The 24,972-nt window shown below is 42.9% G+C and overlaps 2 protein-coding genes and 1 pseudogene across 6 annotated transcripts in view; all 3 read right to left on the bottom strand.

The window, feature by feature from the left end:
- The window catches only part of C1H9orf153 (chromosome 1 C9orf153 homolog), an 80,727-nt gene extending 70,842 nt beyond the window's left edge, over window positions 1–9,885 (bottom strand). For 2 of the 4 annotated variants that reach the window (XM_035303441.3, XM_078367366.1), the window contains exons 1-2: window positions 9,059–9,885; window positions 676–835 (exon numbers count right to left, since the gene is read on the bottom strand). The gene's annotated coding sequence lies outside the window, so the exon portion shown is untranslated. Of the gene's footprint in view, window positions 1–675; window positions 836–5,387; window positions 5,492–9,058 lie in introns of those variants that run through there. The other 2 variants (XM_078367363.1, XR_013533141.1) reach the window with 2 other exon arrangements.
- LOC118147982 (5S ribosomal RNA) lies at window positions 4,720–4,838 on the bottom strand (annotated as a pseudogene).
- A 20-nt stretch (window positions 9,886–9,905) lies between the features above and the next one.
- ISCA1 (iron-sulfur cluster assembly 1) lies at window positions 9,906–23,590 on the bottom strand. 2 transcript variants are annotated; one of them, XM_002742885.7, is made up of 4 exons: window positions 23,194–23,590; window positions 17,428–17,481; window positions 15,348–15,453; window positions 9,906–11,576 (listed from the first exon to the last, which is right to left on the bottom strand). In XM_002742885.7, the coding sequence occupies exons 1-4, from the start codon at window positions 23,551–23,553 to the stop codon at window positions 11,428–11,430; spliced, it is 669 nt and encodes a 222-aa protein (XP_002742931.2). In that variant the 5' UTR covers window positions 23,554–23,590; the 3' UTR covers window positions 9,906–11,427. The 2 variants fall into 2 exon arrangements, with proteins under 2 accessions (XP_002742931.2, XP_017828707.1); XM_017973218.4 differs by having other exon boundaries at window positions 22,809–23,354.
- Window positions 23,591–24,972: the final 1,382 nt, after the last annotated feature.

The raw sequence follows: 24,972 nt of genomic DNA, 5'->3' as shown, positions 1-24,972 counted from the left end.
TACAAAAATCAGATAGGCACGGTGTTGCATGCCTGTAATATCAGCTATCCGGGAGGCTGAGGTAGGAGAATTGCTTGAACCAGCACCCAGGAGGCAGAGGTTGCAGTGAGCCGAGATCACGCCACTGTATTCCAGCCTGGGCTACAGAGTGAGACCATGTCTCAAAAAAAAAAAAAAAAAAAAGGCAAATATGTATTTTATGTACAAGGGAAAATACGTTTGTCTATCAAGTGAGAATCTATACATAGTTGTGAATTCACAGAGCATACTCTGGAAGGACGCACATCGCTTTTTGTTTTAGATGGAGTCTTGCTCTGTCGCCCAGGCTGGAGTGCATAAATGCAATCTCAGCTCACAGCAACCTCCACCTCCCATGTTCAAGTGATTCTCCTGCCTGTCTCCTGAGTAACAGGGATTACAGGTACACGACACCACACCCAGCTAATTTTTGTATTTTTGGTAGAGATGGGGTTTCATCATGTTGGCCATGGTGGTCTCGAACTCCTGACCTCAGGTGATCCACCCACCCCAGCCTTCCAAAGTGCAGGGATTACAGGCGTGAGCCACCACACCTGGCCACAGGCCACATCTTAATAGAAGGGAGTGAGCGGGAAGGCATGAAAGGGGGCCTTTCAAAGTTTCAAAGTAGGACTGAGAGAAATAAAAATATTTTACCCCCAAAATATCCTTCTTTGACATATTTTGAGGTGTCTCTTCAGAGAGCTAGCCAACAGGAGTAGCCCTGCAAAGCTGTCTTTCGTGGGGAGATTTGCATCTGTACGGAATCTGCCTTGATGCATCCAGGCCTCTTCTGAGCCTTCTTCCCTTGTTTGATCTAGGAAAGATTAAGTAGAGTTTGACACCTTTGAAGGTTGGAAACGTTTACCATCTATTCTTTCTGCAGGCTGCTATCTATAAGGTTTCATCTACACAGCAAGACCACGTTTGCTAGCCAGGCCTCCTCTTCTCTCCCCGCCATAACCTGTCTTGCGTCATAACCTGATTTACCACTATAACCTGTTTTGGGCCATTATCTGAGCTCCCATTCTTTTGGTAACCTCAAGATGGTATATAAGCTTCTGTACCCCACTGTGTGTTTGGAGTAATCACTCTGTGGTTCTTTCCTATGTACACATAAATTCATATGCTTTTTCTCCAATTAATCTGTCTTTTGTAAGTTATTTTTTTAGCAAACCTTTAGGAGGCAAAAAGGACATTTTCTCTTGGCTCCTACAGGGGTATTGTTTTCTGAGTCCTAACAATCTCATCTGGCCATGGTCTTATAACTGTGCTCAGGGGTCTGGGGGAAGGAGAACTTGGAGCTAATCAAACATATTTTTCAGATGTTCATTGTGGCACTTCTTACTTTCACTTTTTGGCTGCTTATGCAAGATCATCCATCTGCAGATGTGCTTGACCCAGTGAGTCCTGGTTGCCATTCTGCATCATTCTGGAATTATGGGCATTACGTGCATTCACAGATAATCCTGATGTGTGGAATATCCACTACTGTCTCCATCATTATTTTAGGGTTCAATGAATACTTCTGAGCCACTAACTCAATCTAATATAACCCAATGGCAGTGATAAAGATTGTAGACTTACTAAACAGAAATAAACAAATGTTGTGAAAAATATATTAACCAGAATGAACTGTATCCTGTTAACTGAATGTTATTTAAGAACATTTGATTAATATTGTCTTTGTGGAAAATGCTCAACATTTAAAGATGCAAGGACTATTAAGAATAAAATGAGATTTCTGGGAAATCATTACTATGTTATATTTTCAATTTATGAAGTGTGACTACAACTGTTTCATTTGGGAAAGCAAAGTAACTCAGAGCAGTGTGAAGAATGTGAGGAATGCAAAATTTAGCAGAGAGACAGGAGAGTCTCATTAACCTATGAACATGGTTAATTGTTTAAAGGCATTTTGTATTGTTCTTTTATTGCCTGTAGTTTCCAGACTAGCAGATAAATTACCTAAAATGTTACAGGCTGCACAATATGACCCTCATCCCTATCTTCATGTTTCTGGAATTTGTGATACAAAGAACAACACATAGCCAATCAATAGATTGTTATTTTGAGTGAGTCACCATGGCATGCACCTGTAATCGCAGCTACACAGGAGGCTGATCACTTGAGTACAGGAGTTCAAGATCAGCCTGGGCAACACAGGGAGGCTTTGTCTCAAAAAGAAGAATAAAAAAGACGCTTATGTTATTTTAATGAACCAATGTAAATACTTGATAAACAATTTTACCAAGAACTGCCCCATCTTTTTTCTCTTTGAAAACCCACTTATAATTGCTGATTGGAGCATATATTCTGGGCAACTTGAATCGAAATCCCCAGGGTTGCAGTCCTCAAGTTTGGCTCACATAAGCTCTCTACTTATATTCATTTTGCCTCGGCTTCTTCCTTTAGGCCAATACATTGTCTTTTCCTCTGAAACCCTAAAGCACTTGTGGCTCACTGCATCGATTACTGGGTTCCATGCTTTGGGAGTGCTGGTCTAAGTGAGAAGACTCCTTGGGGAGATGAGAGCCCATAGGGACCTGAAGATTCCCCTGCAGGTCAGCAGGCCTTTTAAACTCTTCCCTCCTGGCTTATAATCAGTTGGAGGTTCTGTTAAGCCAAATGGGACATCTGCCTCTTTTTCTTTTTCTTTTTTTGAGATGGAGTTTCGGTCTTGTTGCCCAGGCTGGAGTGCAATGGTGCAGTAGTGGAGATGGGGTTTCTCCATGTTGGTCAGTCTGGTCTCAAACTCCCGATCTCAGGTGATTTGCCTGCCTTGGCCTCCCAAAATGCTGGGATTACAGGCATGAGCAACTGAGCCTGGCCCTGCCCCTTTTTCAGTTCTCTCGGCTGTCACTTTTCATCTAGACTTCATTAGCTCCTGCCTGATCTCTCCCCAAAATGCCTAATAAGATTTTCCTTGACTCCTTCCCCTTGAGTCTGGCTGTCTTTCCAGGGCAGCTGCTTGTCTGGCAAGGCAACCAGAACAGAGTAGTCACTCAATAATTTTAGGCCTTCTACTCTAGTTGTCAGAGGGTGAATTGACAACACAATTTATTGACAGGAAATGCAATTTGCTACTACTGATATAACAATCAGAACTGAAAATATGACAGTCAGACTTCGCTCCTCAGAGAGAGGGGAAAAGGCTGTGCTCTTGGCCAGGAACAGATCAGTTGAGTGGATTTATATATCAACACAATGGATGACAAAGGTGACAGCGTCCTGTCATGATGGCCTCAGGGAATGAGCATTGTGGGCAGCTCAAACAACCCAGCTGTTGCTGACAGGGAGCAGGAGAGAGCTCATCAACCTTGAGCAGATATTAGGTGCAGAGGCCAGATTGCTTTCTCCTGCGGGTTTTATAGCTGTGCACACTCAACTATTAAGGACAACCTTTATTATTAAAATTTTTTAGGAAAAATTAACTTTGTCATAGAGGATGAAACTCTCAATCCCTCCTTTGAAATAATTACTTTGAGAGAGCTTGTTTGGAGGTTCTAGCAGAGGAGTATGGCTACACATATACCCTTGACCAAAGAACGGCCCTCCTCTGATGGGGAAGGTTGTCCGCAGCATCTGGAGGGGCACACATGGAGCGATGAGGGAGGATGGGGACACCCACCTAACCAGTCTGATCAGACAAATCAACCCTAGCCATCAGTGGGGTGGCAGATGTTGCAGCCAGATCACCCTCCCCTCCTGAAACAATTGCTTTTAAAATGCAATATTTGAAAACCTGAATTTTCTTGGGTAAGCAACTATCCTATTATATTGCTAATTTAACAAAAGACTTCTTTTAAAAATAATTAATAGATTTAATTTTTTAGAGCAATTTTAGAATTGGTTAGAAAGTACAGTGTTCCCACACGCACCTTCCCTGCACCACACACACAGCTTCCCTTTTATTTACTACTTATGTTTGTATGGTACATTTGTTACAATTGATGAGCTGGTATCAACACATAGTTACTAACTAAAGCCCATACTTGACAGTTTACATTAGGGTTCATTCCTGGTGCTGTGCATTCCGAGATTTCACAATGTGTACAGTTAATTACATATATCCATGGTTTTTTCTTTTTCTTTTTTTTTAAATGGAGTTTTGCTCTTGTTACCCAGGCTGGAGTGCAATGGCGCCATCTCGGCTCACCGCAACCTCTGCCTCCTGGGTTCAGGCAATTCTCCTGCCTCAGCCTCCTGAGTAGCTGGGATTACAGGCACGCGCCACCATGCCCAGCTAATTTTTTGTATTTTTAGTAGAGACGGGGTTTCACCATGTTGACCTGGATGGTCTCGATCTCTTGACCTCGTGATCCACCCGCCTCGGACTCCCAAAGTGCTGGTATTACAGGCTTGAGCCACCGCACCTGGCCTTTTTTTTTTTTTATGTAGTCTCGCCCTGTTGCCCAGGCTGGAGTGCAATGGTACAATCTCAGCTCACTGCAACCTCTGCCTCCTGGGTTCAAGCAATTCTCCTGCCTCAGCCTCCCGAGTAGCTGGAATTACAGGTGCCCACAATCATGCCCAGCTACTTTCTTCTATCTTTAGTAGAGATGCATATTCACCAAGTTGGCTAGGATGGTCTCAAACTCTTGACCTTATGATCCACCCTCCTTGGCCTCCCAAAGTGCTGGGATTACAGGCATGAACCACCGCACCCAGCCCATATATCCACTTTTTTTTTTTTTAATAAGCCTTTAGCACCTGGAATTCCCAGGCAGTCTCCCATCCAAGTACTAACCAGGCCTGACCCTGCTTGGCTTCTGAAATCAGATGAGATTGGGCGTGATCAGGGTGCTATGGCCGTAGACATATCCACTTTTATAGTATCATACAGAGTAGTGGTTTTATTCCCACCCCGCCCCCTTTGAGATAGGTTCTCACTCTGTCACCCTGGCTGGAGTACAGTGGCGTGAACACAGGTCACTGTAGCCTCAACCTCCTGGGATCAAGTGATCCTCCCACATCAGCCTCCAAGGTGGCAGAGAAAAAAGAAAGGACACTGGGTGTGAGGGAGGGATGCAGTCAGGACCAAGCGTCCAAGGGAACACAGGAGAGAATGAAAGCACAGAGGCTGGGAAGAGAGGGCAATGCTGTCATTGCTGAAGACCGGAGTCTGCAGGCTTAGCATGATCAACTGGGTTCCAGCTTCTGTGACCTGCCTGGAAGATGAAACAGCCTTCCCACCCTCATTGGTAAATATAAACCCAAACCCCATCTCACCTCTCAGCTCTGGTCTTCCCATCTCCCTCGCCACTGCCCACCTCACTCCATCTCTCCTTGCCAAGCCTAGACTAGCTTAGCTTTCACTGCTCTGCGGTCTCACAGTGCCCTGTGGCTATGGCTGTAGCTGCACTTACCGCTTGTTTTACAGTTGTCTCTTCACGTGGTCATATCCGTCTTGAGTCTCTGCACTCCCAGGGCAGAGGCTGAGTCTCATTCATCTGGCAGCCCCAACAGTGCCACTCCTAGCATGTCATTGCTTAGTGTTAAGCGACTTGTCCATTGTGACATGGACATCCTCAAGGTCACATAAACAGCTAAGGGGTGGGGAACTGTCTTGCAGCTTGGTGGGCAATGGGAGAATAATGGGTGGGAAGATGGTAGAGGATGATGGAAAGGCATTTTTAAAAAGAGTAAACACCGAGTAGCTGAATTTTGAATATTATTTTTTTCCCTTCTGCCTCAGCCTGTAGCTGGGACCCCAGGCACGTTCCACCATGCCTGGCTAATTTCTGTATTTTTCTGTGGAGATGGGGTTTCACCATGTTGCCCAGGCTGACATGAATATAATTTCTAATCAGTCAAGTTTTTCCTTCTATAGACATGGGCAAAGTGCAAATAAAAAGTTGAGGGAGATAATAGGAGGTAGAGCTATGCTCTCTGCACATGCCCGGATGTGGGGAGAAGTGGACTGGGGGCTGCCTGGCCATGCAAATTCTCTCCATGAGCCGTGCAGCTGTGCTCCAGACTCTGTCCCCACCCCTGGGAGGTCCTTGCAGCAATCACTGAAAATTTTGCTCAAACAGCCATTTCCCCACAATGCAATCTACTGGGTATTTAAATAGTCTGATTAATTGAGTTAACTTGTGAACACTGTGGCAACATATCCACAACATGAAACCTACCATGTTAACCCTTTTCGGGTACACAGTTCTGTGGCATTCAGTACATTCACAATGTACTTCACCGCCTTCCATCTCCAGAACTTTATCTTTTCCAACTGAAACTCTGTGCCCATGAAATTAATTTCTCACCCCATCTCCAGTCCATGGACACCTGGGTTGTTCCTATCTTTTGGCTATTGTGAATAATGCTGTTATAAACATGGATGTACAAAAAAGTTATCAATTTTAAGCAGAATTTAATAAATACAGATGATTCTTCCAATGAGAAAATATTTCAAAAGCCTGTCATCCAAAGGTGGCCTGCAAAACAATAGCACTGGCTTTACTTGGGCCTTTGCTGCAAATGCAGAATCTCAGGCTCTACCCTGGACCTCTGTTATAGAATCTGCTTTTTTATTTTTCAGGCAGAGTTTTGCTCTGTCACCCAGGTTGTTTTTTCATTTATAGAATTACTAGTTAGTGGAAGTAAAAGCAGTGTAGTGGCTCACTATGATCTCTGCCTCTCAGGTTCAAAAGATTCTACTGCCTCAGCTTTCTGAGTAGCTGAGACTATAGGCACCCACCACTATGCCTGGCTAAGTTTTGTGTATTTTTAGTAGAGACAGGGTTTTGCCATGTTGGCCAGGCTGGTCTTGAACTTCTGACCTCAAGTGATCCACCCACCCTGGCCTCTCACAGTGCTGGGATTACAGGTGTGAACTACCTACCATGCTCAGGCCCCAGGTGACTCATTTGCACCTTAAACTTTGAGGACTGCTTCAAAACACAGAATCCATGGAGAACAATAAATGAGTTATTTTTTATTTTTTTTGAGACAGGGTCTCACTCTGTCACCCAGGCTGCAGTGCAGTAGTACAATCTCGGCTCACTGCAACCTCCACCTCCTGGGCTCAAGTGACCCTCCCACCTCAGTCTCCCAAGTAACTGGGACTACAGGCATGTACCACCACATCCAACTAATTTTTGTATTTTTTTGTAGAGACGGGGTTTTGCCATGTTGGCCAGGCTGGTCTTGAACTCCTGGGCTCAGGTGATCTGCCCACCTTGGCCTCCCAAAGTGCTGGGATTACAGGCATGAGCCAACACATCTGGCCCAATAAATGAGTACTTTATAATGAAAATTGGGGAATCACTAGTTAGTGGGAGTAAAAGCAGTGATTCACCAAGGCTGTCAAAGAAGTAGGCTAGTTTTAAGCTGAGTACCACTGGTACAGAGCCCTTGCCCCGCAAAGGTTAGCGTGAAATAAAGCCTTCCCTGAACACTTTGTACAGGAGCAAGGGAGGAAACACATTCACAGTGACTTCACCACCACATGGCTCCGTATCTCGATAGAGGCTGAGGCTAGGGTACACCTCTCTCTCTCCTTCCTCTTGTCTGATGAGACCCAGCCTGGACTTGGAGACTTGAGTTCCTACTGGGGAATGAGCTTTTCAAAACAGCTCCTTGATTAAGGCATGTCTGTCTATAATCAGCCACTAAGAGAATGAAATTTCTCTGTTTTAATTTACGGCTCTTTTTGAAGAAGTTACTGTGGTCATTTATTTGAAGGAAATACAGCAAATTTCCCCCAGATTTGAATATGGGATAAAAAATCCGTAATTGTGTCGAAAGTCTTCCTCTAAACTCTTGCTTTGATAACCCACTAGTGTATTATCCCTTTTGGCACAAGAAAATGTCTAAAACGGATGAGAACGACAACGTATGAAATGTCTACTCTTAGCAGACGCCATTTATGTGTAGTTAGCTAATCCCATTCCCCCAAATTCTGAGACTGTTCTACAGGATACATGGCTACAAAATAACAGGAACCATGATCCAAATCCAGGCACATCTCACCCCACACCTAAACCTTTCCAGGCCAGTCTCCCAGCCTGCTTGAACTCAGGTGAGCTGTATTTGGGTTTTCTCTAGGTTGATCTGTCTCTGGCCCATGTCGCGTCTGTTCTAAGGCTCAAATTAGTCACTGATGTTGCTTACAGCTCAGCTTAACACAGGCTTTTCCATTTCCTGATTTCTCAGTTATCAAAACCTGACAAGAAAGTCCTTTTTTTGAGGTTATTTCCTGCTGAGTGAAACCTAGGAAATACTGAAAATCTTAGGGTGTAGGGATGGTTCCCAATCCTCTTTCCTGTTTGAGAAAAAAAAAAATCATTCTGGTGGGTCCTGTGACAGAGGGCTAGGAGGTGCCTCGCAACAATGAAGCAGCGGGCCTCTATACTGATGGCCTGATCTATTCAACTTAGCAGCCTGATGTGGAAGAGTGGGCTTCTAATTCACCATGGGAAGCCTGAGATCTGCTGCTCAACAGATCTGCTGGCCTACACATCACCCAGGGGCACTACCAAATGGCCTTACACAACGATGCCAAGTATTTGTGAGCAGAATGTGGACGAATGTGGTGCAACAGACAGAACCTTCCTGGTGAGGGCTAAGGCTTGCATGACAAGGAGGTAGGATGGAGCCATTTTGCAAAAATAATTCTGACCTGCCCAATGCTAAATGAACATTGAAGAAATATTTGTTGTCTCTGTCTCCAAGAACCTTTCAAATTGTACAACAGATAAGAACCAAAACCAATGAAAGTACAAGCACTGCCTATACAAATAGAAACGAGTCACAGAAAACTGGCTATTGACGTTGGGCTATGGATAGAGTCCCAACCTTTCTGCCTCCTAAGCCTGTTTGGGTCCCTGCTCAGGTCCTATTATAGAGGGCTTTGCAGTAGCTTCCTCCTGCCCTTATCAGTCAGCCTGCTCAGCCATGGTGACACTTCTTAAGGAGTGCCCCTAAACACTTCCAGTAGCCCCCAGGCCTAAAGAACCTGCAGAAAGCCCAGATGCCCCAGGCCTCTACCATGCCCTCCAGCCTTACTGCTCCTCATTCGTCTGAATGCTTAGCTTACCTCTGTTTTTTCAGTCTTCTTTACTACTGTTCACTCTCTTCCCTCTTCCTCAAATCTTTCAACTGGGTGCAGGAGTCATAACCTGAAGGATACTTTTTAGAAGCACACTCCGTCGGTTATATCAAAACATGGAGCATGGCCTAACAGGAACACAGCATCTGGAACCATAGGCACGGGGCGTGTTTCTGATTCGGCCACTTAGTGTTACCTTAGCTATTTTATTTAAGCTGTGTTTTGGGTTTATCTATGAAAAAGACAGTAGTCAGACTGCGTTTCCAGATCGCTGAGATGATGATGTTTATTAGAACACTTCCTGGCATGCAGTGGGCATGCAATCACCGCCAGCTGCTCATACACTTATTACCACGGCAATCGATGCTCTTCGTTGGTGTCTCATTTGCCGAGTCTAAGCTCTCTGAGTTTGGGACTGTCTCTGATGACCTGTGAAAGCTCAGGGCTAGTGGAGAGTCAGTGCTCACTATTGTGCCCGAGTGAACAGTGGAGAACCTTCTTGGAGGAAATTCATGTAAAAGCCCAGACAGCAGAGGGAAAAGTGCTCCAGGTAGTGATAATGCTCTCCTCCTGAGGACATGAGAAAGTTGCTTGGTGGGTAGATGACCTCACAGAGGGACAAGGACGAAAGCAAGGGTAGCAAAGCCAGGGGGACAAGAGCCACTTGAGATGGTCTCTCCAGGGCTGTGTGGAGAATCAGCACCTAGGACTCTGGACGAAACAGTGTCAGGTGGAAAAGATGCCTGGTGACAGGCAATTCAGGCAAAAAAGAGTCATTTTTTATTGCTTTAGCAGCTACTATCCCAAACCCTTTCCCCTCAACAAGAAAAGGCAATTTTATGATCACAAAGAGGCCACTTTTTTTTTAATTGACAACTCAATCTCTACATACATACAGTATTGCACAAATTGTAAGTGGGTCAACAATTATATTATTGATACAAACTCATGAGCATTTACATAAAACTACCGCTCTAGGTTTTGGTGTTTTATGCCAGCTACTTTAGTGAATAAAAGAAACATAAAGGAACTCAGCTACTTGAATTAGTAAGAATCAGCTTTCAAAAAAAAGCATCGATGTCATCTCATAGAATACTCAATATGTCAGACCCAGGAAAATCAGTAACTAAGTGACAAAAAGAACATGTTTAAAGAAAAGTTGGTGATAAAAATGTTAGGCTAAAATATTAAGAACTTTAGCAACTGGATGAGGAACCAGAAAGTATATGCACACTGGGAATTTTAAGAAAAGATCCACATGTTCTCCTGCACAATGAGGACCACATTCCAAAAGCACAATTCTGTGCTGCTACCATGTCTTCTCTGCTACAAACCACTGTTTCTAAGGTAAAGAAACAAGATGGTAATTCACATAAAAGGGTTTTAAAATTCTTCCCACTCAAAATAAAATAAAAATAATATGATCTCCATCAAATTATAAAGAAATTCTATCAAAATGTTGACCAGATAAAGAAGTCAGATCATTTGCCTTCACCCATTGCCTCAAAGGGCAGAGCATGTGTTATCTACAAGGAAGGGAAGATGGGGGTAGAGTCCCTGCTCTCCCCCGGCCTGTGGAATAGGGGTGGACGGGAGCCGTTTGGCTTTCCTGGGGTTTTGCTTCTTCACATAGGGAAATGAGGGAGGTGGGCTAGATGGCTTTAAGAGACCCCTCAACTAGAAGAATCAAAGGCAGCCTGAGATCCCACCTCTGAGCAGACAAATAGGGTGGCAAAAGAAATGGTTTAAAAAACAGGTGGATGACATCTTTCTCACCTTATGATGCCACATTCAGAACGAATCTGTACTATAGTTGAAGAAAATCTTTGCCCGGTACTATTAAAGGGTACACAATGAGGCATCTGACAATAAAATTTTTGATGAAAATGTATAAAGAGGCTATGTTAAGTTTGCATGGAAGAAACAATGCACCACCACATTATTACCAGTAGTCAGGATGTCCTGTCTCTGATTTTAGGAGTCACCGATCTGATTGGGAGAAATGCTGAGGGAGATGCATGTTCAAGCCATTCAATAGAGGTCTAAGCACACGGTTCAGGAAATGGAGAAACAGGTGCACAGGAAGTCAATTAATAAAACTGGTTCTAAAACAAATGATGCAAGAGATCTAAATAATCCAAAGACAGTGATGGCTTCTCATTTTCTGTCCCCTACAGAGAATATAAATATTATTTCTTCTGGATCTAACATATTGGCTTCATTTTCAAAATGCATCACTTTATTTTTCTTACAAGGCAGCCACACATTAAGCATGTGACAGTCACATGATTTATGCAGTGAGCCGCAAGGCTTCCACCAGCTTTCCTGGAACCTACAGCCAGAAGAGTCCTGAGATTTCAAATATTAAAGCTTTCTCCACAGCCACAAGTTCCTTTGATGTTTGGGTTATTGAACACAAACTCACTGGATAATTTGTCTTCAACATAGTCCATTTCTGTTCCTAAAAGTGTTAGCTGTGCTTTCTTTTCGATGAATACTCTGACTCCTTGGGGAAAAGAAAATATGTGTCATATAAAGCCTGCAGCCTTATGGAACCTGCTGATTCAAAGCACAAATGAACTTTAAACAGGGACTATCAACAAAAGTCAAACAGGAAGCTTTTGAAAATTTTAAATTATTTCCTTAAGGAATTAAGCATTCAGTTTCCCATCTGCCCTTCTTTCCGACATACGAATCTATGTCTAAAACAATCATGTAAGGGGAGAATTTTATACAAGTAAATTCCATGACAATTTTATGTAAAATTAGAATTTACCTTTCACTATACGTCACTCATTTTTCCAGTTTGCAACGTGAAGAAAATGTATATTCTCAGTGAGTTTTGTTATGATGAAATTTTAAAAAATTATAAAAGTTCTGCAATAACATCACTAGATACATGGATTTAAGCTTAAAGATATATAAAGGACTGTGATACAATGGGGCTATTTTAATAAGATTAATCAGTACAACAATAGTCTTTTCTGGTTATGAACAGAAAACAGGTACTATCCCTAATAATTACACAGGTAGAAAGGTCAGCATCTTTAGAAATACAATCTTTTTTTTGACAGAGTCTCGCTCTGTCACCCAGGCTGGAGTACAGTGGCACAATCATGGCTCACCACAACCTCCACCTCCAGGCTCAAGTGATCCTCCTACAGGATTACAGGCACACGCCACCAGGACCAACTAATTTTCTATTTTTTTTTTAGAGACGGGGTTTCACCATGTTGCCTAAACTGGCTTGCATTCCCGGGCTGAAGTGATCCTCCCACCTTGGCCTCCCAAAAGTGCTGGGATTACAGGTGTAAGCCACAGTGCCCAGCCAAAAAATACAATCAGTTTAAGAAAGGTTTCTATTCTGGTAAACATGGCAAAACCCTGACTCCACTAAAAATACAAAAATTAGCTGGGCATGGTGGTGAGCGCCTGTAGTCCCAGCTATTCAGGAGGCTGAGGTGGGAGGATTGCTTGAGCCCAGGAAGTGGAGGCTGCAGTGAGCTGAGACTGTATCACTCCACTCCAGCCTGGGTAAGAGAGTGAGACTCTACCTCAAAAGAAAGAAAGAAGGAAGGAAGGAAGGAAGAGAGGAAGGGAGGGAGGGAGGGAGGGAAGAAAACACTTTCTTCCTTATAAGATATTGAGCCATTCACTAAATATAAACTATATATAATTAAGTCACCTCTTCCTTAAAATGAAAATCTCAAGGTTTATCATGTGTTATAATTTTTAAAACAATATATTTTTAAAAGGTCTTTATTCATTAGTAACTTTAGTTTAATAAAAAAGCACATTTAGGAATCTAGGCCTCATTCTCCCATGCAGGCAAGAACTGCAAGCTAGCCAAGTGCATACTTCCAATGGCAAGATAAATAAGTGACTTATTTTATTTTAGGTAGGTTTTAACAGATTATAGAGTGGAAGACGGGGGCAGTGGCAAATATAATTAAAGAATTGAAGTTTTTAATAAAAATGAGAAATACAGGATTCCTCAAAAACATGAGTTGATAATGCAGCTCCATTAAAAATACAAAATTAGCCAGGCATGGTGATGTGGGCCTGCAGTTCCAGCTACTTGGGATGCTGAGGTGGGAAATCACTTGAACCCAGGAGGTGGAGGTTGCAGTAAATTGAGACTGCACCAGTACACTCCAGCCTGGGGGAGAGCAAGACTCTGTGTCAAATTAAAAAAAAAAAAAACAAACAGGATTACAATGGAGCTGAGAATTCCTATTGCTAGCAATGTTGTAGCCACCATAATATCACAAGACAACCCATTACTCAGGTGTTTGTGGTGATGCTGGTGTAAACAAACCTGTACTTCTAGTCATATAAAAGTCTAAGCATGTACAATTATGTACACTACATAATACTTGATAATGATAATAGTTATGTTACTGCTTTATGAATTTACTATACTAAACTTTCTATTGTTATTTTAGAGTATACTTCTACTTATAAAAAAAAGTTAACTGTGAAATAGCCTAAGGCAGGTTCTTCAGGGGGTATCCAGAAGAAGGCAGTGTCATCACAGATGACAACTCCATGAGTGTTACTGCCCCTGAAGACCTTCCAATGGGACAAGAGTAAGTTGTGGAAGACAGGGATACTGATGATCCTGACCCTGTGGAGGCCTAAGCTAATACATGTGTAGATGTGTTTGTGTCTTAGTTTTTAATTAAAACATTTATAAGGTTAAAAAAATAGAGAAAAGCTTATAATAAGGACATAAAAAATTTTTTTACATTTGTACAATGTATATTTTAAGCTAATATTACTACAAAAGAGTCAAAAAGTTAACAACCCCAAAGTTTACAAGGTAAAAAAGTTTCAGTAAACTAAGGTGAATTTATTAGTTTATAAAGTGTAGAATACTGAAAAGTAATGTCCTAGTGGCTTTCTCATTCACTCACCACTGCCTGCTCACCCACTGACACGTGGACAACTTGCAGTCCTGCAAGTTCTATGCATGTTAAGTGCCCCATACAGGCATACTATGTTTTATTTTCTTCTCCTTCCTTTTTTTTTTTTTTTTTAAAGAGATGGCAGTCTCACTTTGTCACCCAGGCTGGAGTGCTGGAATGCAATCGCATGGCCTCGGTTCACTGCAACCTCTGGCTCCTGGGTTCAAGCAATTCTCCTCCATTAGCCTCCCCAGTCGCTGGGACTACAGGTGTGTGCCACCGCACCTGATTAATTTTTTTTGTATTTTTAGTAGAGACGGGGTTTCACCATGTTGGCCAGGCTGGTCTTGAACTCCTGATCTCGTGATCTGCCCACCTTGGCTTCCCAAAGTGCTGGGATTACCTGCATGAGCCACAGCACCTGGCCAGTACACTACAATCTTGAACTCCTGTGCTCCAGGAATCCTCCTGCCTCAGTCTCCTGAGTAACTGGGACAACAGGCTTGTGCCAACACACCCAACCCCATTTCATCTTTTACAGTGAAATTTCACTATACCTTTTCTATGTTTAGATATGTTTACACAAATACTTACCATTGTGTTAGAACTGTGCACAATACTCAGCACAGTCACAAGCAGTACAGGTTTGTAGCCTAGCAGCAACAGGTTGTATCATCTAGCCAAGGCATACGGCAGGCTCTACCATCTAGGTTTGTGTAAGTACACCCCAGGACATTTGTCTAATGTCACATTTCTCAGAACGTATCTCCAATGTTAAGTGATGCATAAATGTATCTGCATTATACTAACTGGTTGAGCACCCCAAATCCAAAAAGCTCCAATGAGCATTTCCTCTGAGTGTCATGTTTGCACTTACTTGTAAAGTTTTGAATTTGGGAGCATTTCAGATTTTAGATTTTTGGATTGGAATGCTCAACTTGTACTTATTTGACACAGATGTAAAACTGCTGCTTACACAAAAACTGTTGGTTCACTGTGAGCCTTAAGGTTGGTTCAGTTTTTGGACACAACAATGGTTTTTCATAGATAAAACAAACAAGCTTATATAATAATTTATCAATTAATTACTAAGAGCACAGTCACTGGAAAGAATTACTATGACCTTCAACTACTTAACCCCTCTGTGCCTCAGTTTCTTCATTAGAAAAACAGGAATAATATGGTATCACCTTCATTCATCGTTGTGTATAAATCAGTTAACACATGAAATTCCATCAAACAATGCCTACGCACACAGTGAGCACTATTTACACAGTTCCTGATACTATCCTTACTTTTTACTTTGTGCTGTGCAAGGCTAACAATTTTAGGCAAAAGAAAGTGCCCAAAAATGTTTGTTAAAAACTCACCATCTTGAATAACTTCTTCATCAGAATCTCCTTTTGTCTTTGTATATTCTAGAGTATAAGAAAGGCCATTACAGCCCCTGGTTCGGACACCAACTTTTACACCTACCTGAAAAAGAAGTGAAAATATAAATTTAGTTTTAAAGTAGTACAGATTAAACAATTACACTAATAAAGTGACAGTAGTCTCCCTGTACCAAATGGACTTTCTTTTACTTTTTCGTAGAGATAGGGTCTCACTACATGGCCCAGGCTGGTCTCAAACTCCTGGACTCAATTCTTCCACCCTGGCTTCTCAGAGCATTGGGATTACAAGGTAGGAGCCATCTCATCCAGCCTGGCACTTTATATCCTCTGGATGTTTCTTTATGGTTAGGGTTCAGCAGGGTTCACAGTCCATCACCTGACAATCCTATCTCTACATGGATCTTTATTCTAATGCAGACTTGTGTACAGTCTCAAATACCAGAAAGCCAACGAAAGTGACCAAACAGCACTTAAAAAAATCAATGTTTACATTAATCCAATATTCTAACAATATCTACCTAAGTTTTCTCTCTTGGAGTTGATCTGCTTTTTCATTTAAATACAGTCATCCTTCAGGATGCGTGGGAAACTGGTTCCAGGACTACCCAAGCATACAAAAATCTGCGGACACTCAAGTCCCTTATGCAAATGGCACAGTGTTTGTATGTAACCTATACAAATCTTCCCGTGTACTTTAAATGACTTCTGGATGACTTGAATACCTATAACAATGTAATGCTATATAAATAGTTGTTATACTGTACTGTTTAGAGAATTAGAAGTCTGTACATGTTGAATACAGATGCAACCTTCTATTTTTTTCCCAAATATTTTTGATCTGTGGTTGACTGCATCCATGTATGCAGAACCCACAGATATGGAGAGGTGACTGAACACAGTAAAAGTATTATAAGTACTGTTTTACCAGCAGTTCCTGATTCTACAAAGCTAATCTGTTTTTTCATTTGGCCACTTTGGACTCTAGTCATTAGTCTAAACAAATTGAGTCAGAACACTGATATCCTTTGAAATTTAATAATTTTAAAAGGGAGGTTTGAGAACTCCCATTACATTGTAATGTAGGTTGACAAGAGAAACCAGAAACCATTCCAGTCTAATCATTAAATATTGACAGTCTATTACTTGAAATGATTTACAGAATTCCATCAGCAACGAACAATGTACAATTTAAATGATACGCACACCCCTAACTCAACAGTTCTACATCTAGGAATGGATCCTATGTAGGTAGACTAAGCCACACTTATAGGTTTATAACAATGAGCCTGGTACACGGTAGCCTCTAAATAGTTGCTGAATGGTGTCTGTGGCAGCAATGAATGAAAACGACCCTTTAATATAGGGACTGTTTAGAGAAATCAAACTTGTTCAATGGAATATACTGTAAATGCAGCTAAGAAAGGGAGGCAGATTATTTCATAATAATATGGAAAGATCTTTAAGCTACATTATTAAGGGTAAAAAGCAAAGTGTAACTACAACATTTATGGTAGGAAGAGATACACATAGGAATAACAAGCCCAGTCTAGGCCATGGGTTCCCCTCAGGGAGACATTTTTGTGACAACCAAAGCTTTGTAGAATCAGGAACTACTGGTGAAATACCTTCACTCTATACAGTCACCTCTCTGTATCTGTGGGTTCCACATATGTGGATTCTTTGGTTGTGACAAAGAAATGGTGCTACTGGTATCCAGACAGAGGCCAGAGATGCTGTCAAACATTCTACAATCTGCCCTAAATTGTCAACCGTGAGGAGACTCAGAAAATCAGGTCTAGCCACTTCAAATGTATACATTATCCCTGGAAGGAGACCAAAGAGGTTGCTTCTTGGAAGAAAAAATGACAGGTTGAAAGAATGACTTCCCTTTTAGTTAAATACCCTTTTGTATTATTTGAATTTTTTAGAAATCTTGAGTATATTTTACCTTTTAAGTAAAAACCCCTAAATGAAAACATACTGTTTATCACAGGATAAATTCATTCTGAAAATACAGTTTCAGATTTTTACTGAATAATTAACTGGTTTTACTTACATGCTCAGGTTTATCTTTGAGAAGCTGCTTTATCTTGTTTACTGCTGCAGGTGTCTGAAAAAAGAAAATGATGTTTTTAGCTACAAAGCTTGCATTCTTTAAAGCTTCATATTTATCTTTTTAAGTCTGTCTTTAGCAAATTCATGTAACAAATTTATGTTCCATTCTTGCCAGGGTACCTTGTGGATTTATAAAGAAACACATGAACTATTTTATTCAAAATACCCTCTTTATTTTAAAAAATACCTGCCAGCAACATCATTTTAATCTTGATCTTCAGTCCAGGATAGTTCCCTGTCTTTCTCTCTACGGTGCTATTTACTCACATCACAAATGCTATTTTTCTGGGCAGCATCTATTTTGTGCATCAACTCTACACCCAGCAACCAGCACGTTGCCTACGACAAACAGCCAATGAAGGAATCAAGTATCTCACCGGGAAGGCCAACCTTCAGGTGTTCTTCCTGTCAATTATTCATCCTACTGCATTTTTTTTTTTTTTTTTTTTTTTGCCTACTCACATCCATTCCTAATCCATCAAAATGCGTAGCTTGAGGAAAGAGCGTTATCTGCATAAAATAACCCAGGGTGTGCTTCTTGTACCAGTCCTGCCAAATGCTCACACAGATTTTTTCAATGTGGATTAAACAAACATCTTAGGAGATCTAGACGAACAAAACACTAAGCTAGTCAATGACAGAAATAAGAATGAGAAGGACCTGCTTCCCAGGAGAAATGCTGTTTAACATAGCCCAGTGGGCCTCAAAATGAGAAAGACATCACAGTTTGTATGTAAATAGGTCAGAGTTACCAATCCCACTTCCTTGGAAAGGAGACTGTTTCAGGGTATTCCTGGCCCACTTCCTAGCTGTGTCCCCAGGGCAGTTACCCTACATGGCTTCTCTGACTTCTAGTCCTTTACTTGTGAAATAGGGATAATAGTCCCTTATCAAGATTCTTGCGAGGATTAAGTATTTAAACTCATGAAAAGCATTCAGGACAGTGCCAGGCACAAAAAAAACAAGTATTATTATGATGATGAGAGTACATGATAATGAAGAGATTACTTGCGTCCTTCCTACCTTATCTTAAGCTCCTCTATTTGGCAGTGCTCTGCTGGCCCTCCAGTTCTTTGTACTGACATTTTACTGGCTTGTGAAGCCTCAAAGTCTGGATATTGCAACCTCAGGCCTGATAGTAAACTGAGGCCAGGACTGACGCCTGTCCAGGGGGAGCCAGCCCAATGGACAGCCCTAGTGTGCTCTCCTGCCCTGTCGGGGTTAGGGCTCAGCCAGATGATTATGTTTAAACACAGTCTACACCCAATTTAGAAGGGCATAAAACCAATTTATAATGTGAAGACCAACATGTTTTAAATTTAAAATAGAAAACAATGCACTGCACTTAAAAAAAAAAGTGTCTGTGTAAATACATTTCTTATTGCAAGTCACTGTAAAAAAAAAAAAACAAACCACTGACAGTAGGTGGTCTCTAAAGGCCTTTTCCCACGGTTCTATCACAAAAGGAGGCAACCAGTCCTACAATGCAGAGAGTAGTATACAGAGGAGGAAGGACAAAACGTGGAAGAGCAGGATTATGGTTTTGTTTTTGTTTTTGTTTTCTGAGTCACAGAATATCAACTTTAAATAGTTACAAAAATATTTATTATTATTTTTTAAAGTGCTCATAACCCGTCTTAATCAGTGGTCCCCAATGTTTTTGGCATCAAGGACTGGTTTTGTGGAAAACAATTTTTCCATGGAAGGGGGATGGTTTCGGGATGATTCAAGTGCATTACATTTATTGTGCAATTGATGTCTATTATTACATTGTAATATATAATAATTACATAACTCATCAAAATGCACAATCAGTGGGAGCCCTGAGCTTGTTTTCCTGCAACTGGATGGTCCTATCTGGGGGTGATGGGAGACAGTAACAGATCATCAGGCATTATTCTCATAAGCAGTGTGCAAACTAGACCCCTCGCACGTGCAATTCATACTAGGGTTTCGCTGACCTGACAGGAGGTGGAGCTAGCTTAGGTGTCAATGCTCCGCTTGTCTGCTGCTCTCACCTCCTGCTGTGAGGCCCTGTTCCTAACAGGCCAAGGACTGGTATCAGTCTGTGGCGCAGGGATTGGGGACCCCTGCTAAATGATTGTCAATAAAAGCTAGCTTTCTTATCAACTACTTGTAAATTTTCACAGTCATATTTTCCTATGTGCATGCTGAAAAAATTAATCACTTACTGTCAAATAAAAGTAGCTTTCTATAAGTTTATTTTACAAAGGCACAGCCTGGACAGGCACGGTGGCTCATGCCTGCATTCCCAACACTTTGGCAGGCCAAGGTGGGCGGATCACTCGAAGTTAGGAGTTTGAAACCAGCTTGACCAACAAGGTGAAACTCCATCTCTATTAAAAATACAAAACTTAGCCAAGAATGGTGGTATGCGCCTGTAATCCCAGCTACTCAGTAGGTTGAGGTACAAGAATCACTTGAACCCAGAAGGCGGAGATTGCAGTGAGCCGAGATCATGCCACTGGACTCCAGCCTGGGCAACAGAGTGAGACTCTGTCTCAAAAAAAAAAAAAACCAAAATGGCATAGCCAAATACCTGCTGGAACTAAAATCTGAAATGTAGTCTTGGTTTAATGTGAGTCAAAGGCACAGATGAGCACACCACTGAATGATCTAAACCAAACAATTGTGTCTCTCACACTATTCCATTTACCAGCCTCAAGAAATTTTTAATTCTCCAAGTGGTTTTCTAAATTACCTGATTTAGTTTTGCAAAATCATCTATTTTCTTATTTTCTCAACTGTTAGCAGGAAACAGTAAATAAAAGCAATTTGTGGGGACTGGTCTACTTATCACAAAGTTGCTGATGTTCACATCTTATACTGAAATGCTCTTTAAGGGAAAAGTAACATTCAACAGGAACCTGTGTGCCTGGGAAACTGTTGATATGGGAACTAAACGTGTCTTAATTTTCCCATGTCAGGCGAAAACCAAACCTACTCCATTGGGAGGGTGTTACTGATGATGGATAACCCAGGTGTGTACTCAACCAAGGAAAAAGGTTCTCAAGACTTTCAAAGTGACTGATCTGACTTTCAGAACAAGTGAGAATGGTTAAACAGGGAACAGTTGGTACTTTTAAAAAAAAATCCAGCTGCCAAAAATACTTTTTGTGTCTCAGTACCAAGAAGAGGCTAGGAATCCTACTCTGCTTTAAGTCTACATACTCTGGCAACTTTGTGCTTAGGTGAATCCATCTGAGAAAGCGTGTAGAATCTTCAACTACACAGCATGCTGCAGGGCCTAGCAGCCTGCCAGCACAAGTGCACTTCCTAGAACAACTAAGAAACCTGTAATTGTCAAGAAATTTATCTACTATTCATGACTATAGCTTACCTGAGATTTGGCCCATGTTTTAAAATTTAAGAGCTTCCTGAAGCCCACTAAAATATGATAGTTTTTACTTTACTCACATGCAAATCACAGAAATATGACTTTTAAAGTGAGAGGTTACCTTTGAGTTAAGAAGATATTTTGGCTGAATTAAAAAATATATATATTTCCAAGATGTTTCTGCTGTTAAAATTATGGGAAAAGGCACTGTAGATGAATGTTTTATCACTATCTCATAGCAACACACTTTCTAATCCTTGTAGGAGAAACTTTTCATTCTCAATCCTGTATTTCCTTACGTAATTCCCCAGGCAATTTTCATCTTTTGCTGCTTAAGAAAATAAAATTAAAACCCAAAGTTAACTATGTGACAATACATACTAAACATGTGCCAAAAACTACAACTTAATTTCATTACAAACGTGGCATTTTAATGTTTAAAAGGCAGCAAATGTTCAACATATCAATTTTCCGGGGGCACAAAAGATGGTAAATAATACAGCCAATAATCAAGCTATAGTGTATTTGAGCCAAGCATGGTGGCGTGTGCCTGTAATCTCAGCAACTCGGGAGGCAGAAGCAGAGAATTGCTTGAACCCAAGAGATGGAGGTTGCAGTGAGCCGAGATCACACCATTGCACTCCAGCCTGGGCGACAGAGCAACACTCTGTGTCCAAAAAAAAAGAAATTCTGAAAGAAGAGGTAACATGTCAAATGGGTGATGTAGAAAGACATCAGGGCCAGGCGTGGTGGCTTACACCTGTAATCCCAGCACACCGGGAGCCTGAGACGGGTGGACTGCTTGAGCCCAGGAATTCAAGACCAGCTTGGGCAACCCAGGGAGACCCTAGGTGCATGCATGATGCACACCGGTGGTCCCAGCAACTTCGGAGGCTGAGGGGGGGATGATGGCTTGGGCCCAGGAGGTTGAGGCTGCAGTGTGCCATGATTACACCACTGAACTACGGCCTGAGAGATAGAGCGAGACCCTGTCTCGGGGAAAAAAAAAAATCAAGACATCAATTAACAGGGTTGCTAAAGAGCAAAAAAGAAAAGGCAAAAAGCTGTTCCTGAAACGTCTGGCTCTTCCTGGACCTACCATTACCAGTGGAAGAACTCTCTGAATTCTAAAGAGACACAAAGAATGAATTGTACCCTCTAGTTCTTAAAACCTTGTTTAATTCCATGGTGTATGAAATACACATTCCATGATGTATGAAAATAAGCCTACAAGAGGTAATATAGAATGATAATCAGTACACGAGTAGTACCATATATAATCAGGATAACATCAAAGGCCTAAAAAATTGATTATAAAAATACATTCTCTTATTTGATTACAATTTTCTTCTATTTTGCTATAAACTTATTTTCTGGTAATAGGCCCTTTCGGCATTAGATGCAACAGAATCCATTAATCAATTTAAAACTTTTTTTTTTCAATCTCTAAGCGAATGCTTGTATAAAATCGTCTTCTTAACTAAGAGGGGAGTATATGTAGGAATGTGATCATAAGTTTTTCTATTGGGGTGAAAATATTTTGGAACTAGATAGAGGTGATGGTTGCACGACACAATGTCCTAAATGGCACTGTTACCCATTTTTCCTCCACTAAAAAAACTGCACGGTGCGGCTGGAACACTGAGCTAGCTCAGTGAATTCTCTAAATTATCAGTGGTTGTACTCTGGTGTCCTCTGAGTGTTTGCCCTTTCACCCAGAAAACTCTGTAAACTCACTCCCGAAAATTATGTTTTATCCTAAGAGCCCAGGCTTGAGGCACAGAGGGAGTGTCAAAGGCCTCAATCACTTAGTACACCGGGAACTAACGCTTTGTGCGCCGCGACCGGGACCTCTGCAGGAGCCGGGGGCTTTGTTGCCCCTGTCTCTGTGCTCGCTCGCCGCGGCCGCAGCCAACCTAACACAGCGGTCCTTCGAAAGCCTTGTCCCTCCCCACCGCACGCACCTCCAAGCTAGGACTTCGGGCCACCACCCGGCACCCCGACAACCGGGTACGTCCAGCCTCTGTGCAACCGGAGAAGCGGAACAGGGCAGGCCGGCAGGAGCGCGGAGACGCTCGGCCCCAGAGGACGCCCACCCCAGAGCTCTCCTCCGGACCGCACGGTAGGGCCGCGCGGCCTGCCGGGAAACGTAGTTGCCAGGAGCTAAGGAGCTTGTTTATCGCAGCAACGGGGGCCAGAGGGAAAGGAGGAGGCACGGCGGCTCGGAGTGGCCCAGAACTCGGACGCGCCCGTGCCCCTGCGGCCCCACTTCTGGCCGCCCTGACCTCCCCTCGCATGGGGCGGACACGGGCAATGTCACGGGCCCCGCCGCACGCCGCGAACACTCACCAGGGTGAGCGCGGCCCGGGTGGGCTGCAGCTTCCTCTTGCTCACAGCCCGGACAGTTGCCCGGACTAAGGAAGCCGACATCTTTGCCGTCTCGGCGCCCTGGTGCCTTGGGCCGAAGCTCGGCAGCCCCAGCCTCTCTCCATGGACAAGGCGGGCGCATTGACGCCACAAGCTTCGGCGCACGGCGCCCTCAGGCTTATCCCCGCCCTCCACCGCCACCATTGGGTAGGCTGCGTGAGTGACGGGCCGGGGGCGGTACGGGCCGCTCGGGGCGGGGTTTCGTCTCAGTGCCCCGGACCTACCAGAGGGTTTGCGCGTGCGCATGGTCGCCGGCCGTGGGCGACCACGGGCCCGTGGCATTACTACGCTGCGGGGCGCAGGGCCGGGGAGGAATGTCGTCACTGCCGAAAACAGTCGGTGCGACGTCGGGGAGCAGGCGGGAGGGGGCGAGGAATGACCCCCGACCTGCTGACTCCGGATGCGCGTCGCTTCACCATCTGCCCCCTGGGCAAGGTGCTGCGTCACCCCCTGCTTTAATGCTCACCGTGACAAACACCATAGGCAGTGAGGCTTAAGGACGCAGAAGTCAACCCTGCACGGGGAGCTTCTGCTCTCAGATGCAGAATGACTGTTCCGATGCCCAGACATCTACATCCATTTTCATTGTTTTTGGTCCAGCTAGGCAGTTCTTAAGAGCATGGTGTTACCGCTGAGTTGTATAATAAATCTCCACCCATAACCCTTCTCCCTAGCGTGCTGTACTGCTGGGGATGCTGAAGGGTGGTGACTAATGCAGTTTTAAGTCTGCTGCTGAACTGGGAACCCAGCCCTACTCGAAGATGTGACTGGGCAGCACTGTGAATAGTCACATTTATATCGATCAGCAATTACTCGATTTAATACGTGTCATCAGACCTTTCCTTGGCTGCTCAGGGGCTTAATTCTGCCTTTAGACGCAGTGTTCTTGAGCACCAGGCACTGTGCACAGGTGCAGTACCCGGGCATACACAGGAAGCCAGGTAAAAAGGGGCCAGGGAAGAATGAGATGCTGGCAGGACAGAAGTCCAACAGGGTTGGCAGATGAAAAGAGGACATCAAAACAGATGGCATTTGTCATCGAAGTGCTAGAGGTGAAGGGAAAAGGGCAGGAGGGGTCTATGGAGTAGTCCTGGGGAGGACAGATTCGCAGTGTTTGGATGTGGAAAGAAATAGTTGGTGAAACATTTTTTAAAGCCCAATTTATCTTTGATCTCTTGCAGGTTCCAAAAGGATAGTTTAAAATTCCAAGTAGTTCTTCCTGCTTCAGAAATGCAATCGAATTGACAGTAAGAGGGTGCTTTTTTTCCTAAGCCTATCTGCACATAAACCGGGCAAGTGGCTGATGCCTGTAATCCCAGCACTTTGGGAGGCTGAGGCGAGTGGAACACCTGAGGTCAGGAGTTCAAGACCAGGCTGGCCAACATGGTGAGACCCCATCTCTGCTAAAAATACAAAAATTAGCCGGGTGTGGCAGAGCACACCTGTAATCCCAGCTATTCGGGAGGCTGAGGCGGAAGAATCGCTTGAACCTGGGAGGCAGAGGTTGCAGTGAGCCGATATCGCACCACTGCACTCCAGACTGGGCAACAAAGTGAGACTCTGTCTCAAAAGAAAGGAAGGAAGGGAAGAAAGGAAAGGAAGGAAATAAAATAAAAATAAATTTAATAAAAGATGTTGTGTCATTTTTTCGATTATTGATACATTACGCAGCTGTGCAGCACTTTAAGATTCAAAAACCCC

The sequence above is a fragment of the Callithrix jacchus genome, chromosome 1 (genome assembly GCF_049354715.1).
Source record: "Callithrix jacchus isolate 240 chromosome 1, calJac240_pri, whole genome shotgun sequence".
Taxonomy (NCBI): domain Eukaryota; kingdom Metazoa; phylum Chordata; class Mammalia; order Primates; family Cebidae; genus Callithrix; species Callithrix jacchus.
The sequence above is the reverse complement of the archived record's forward strand: the minus strand, read 5'-3'. Positions and strand labels throughout refer to the sequence as shown.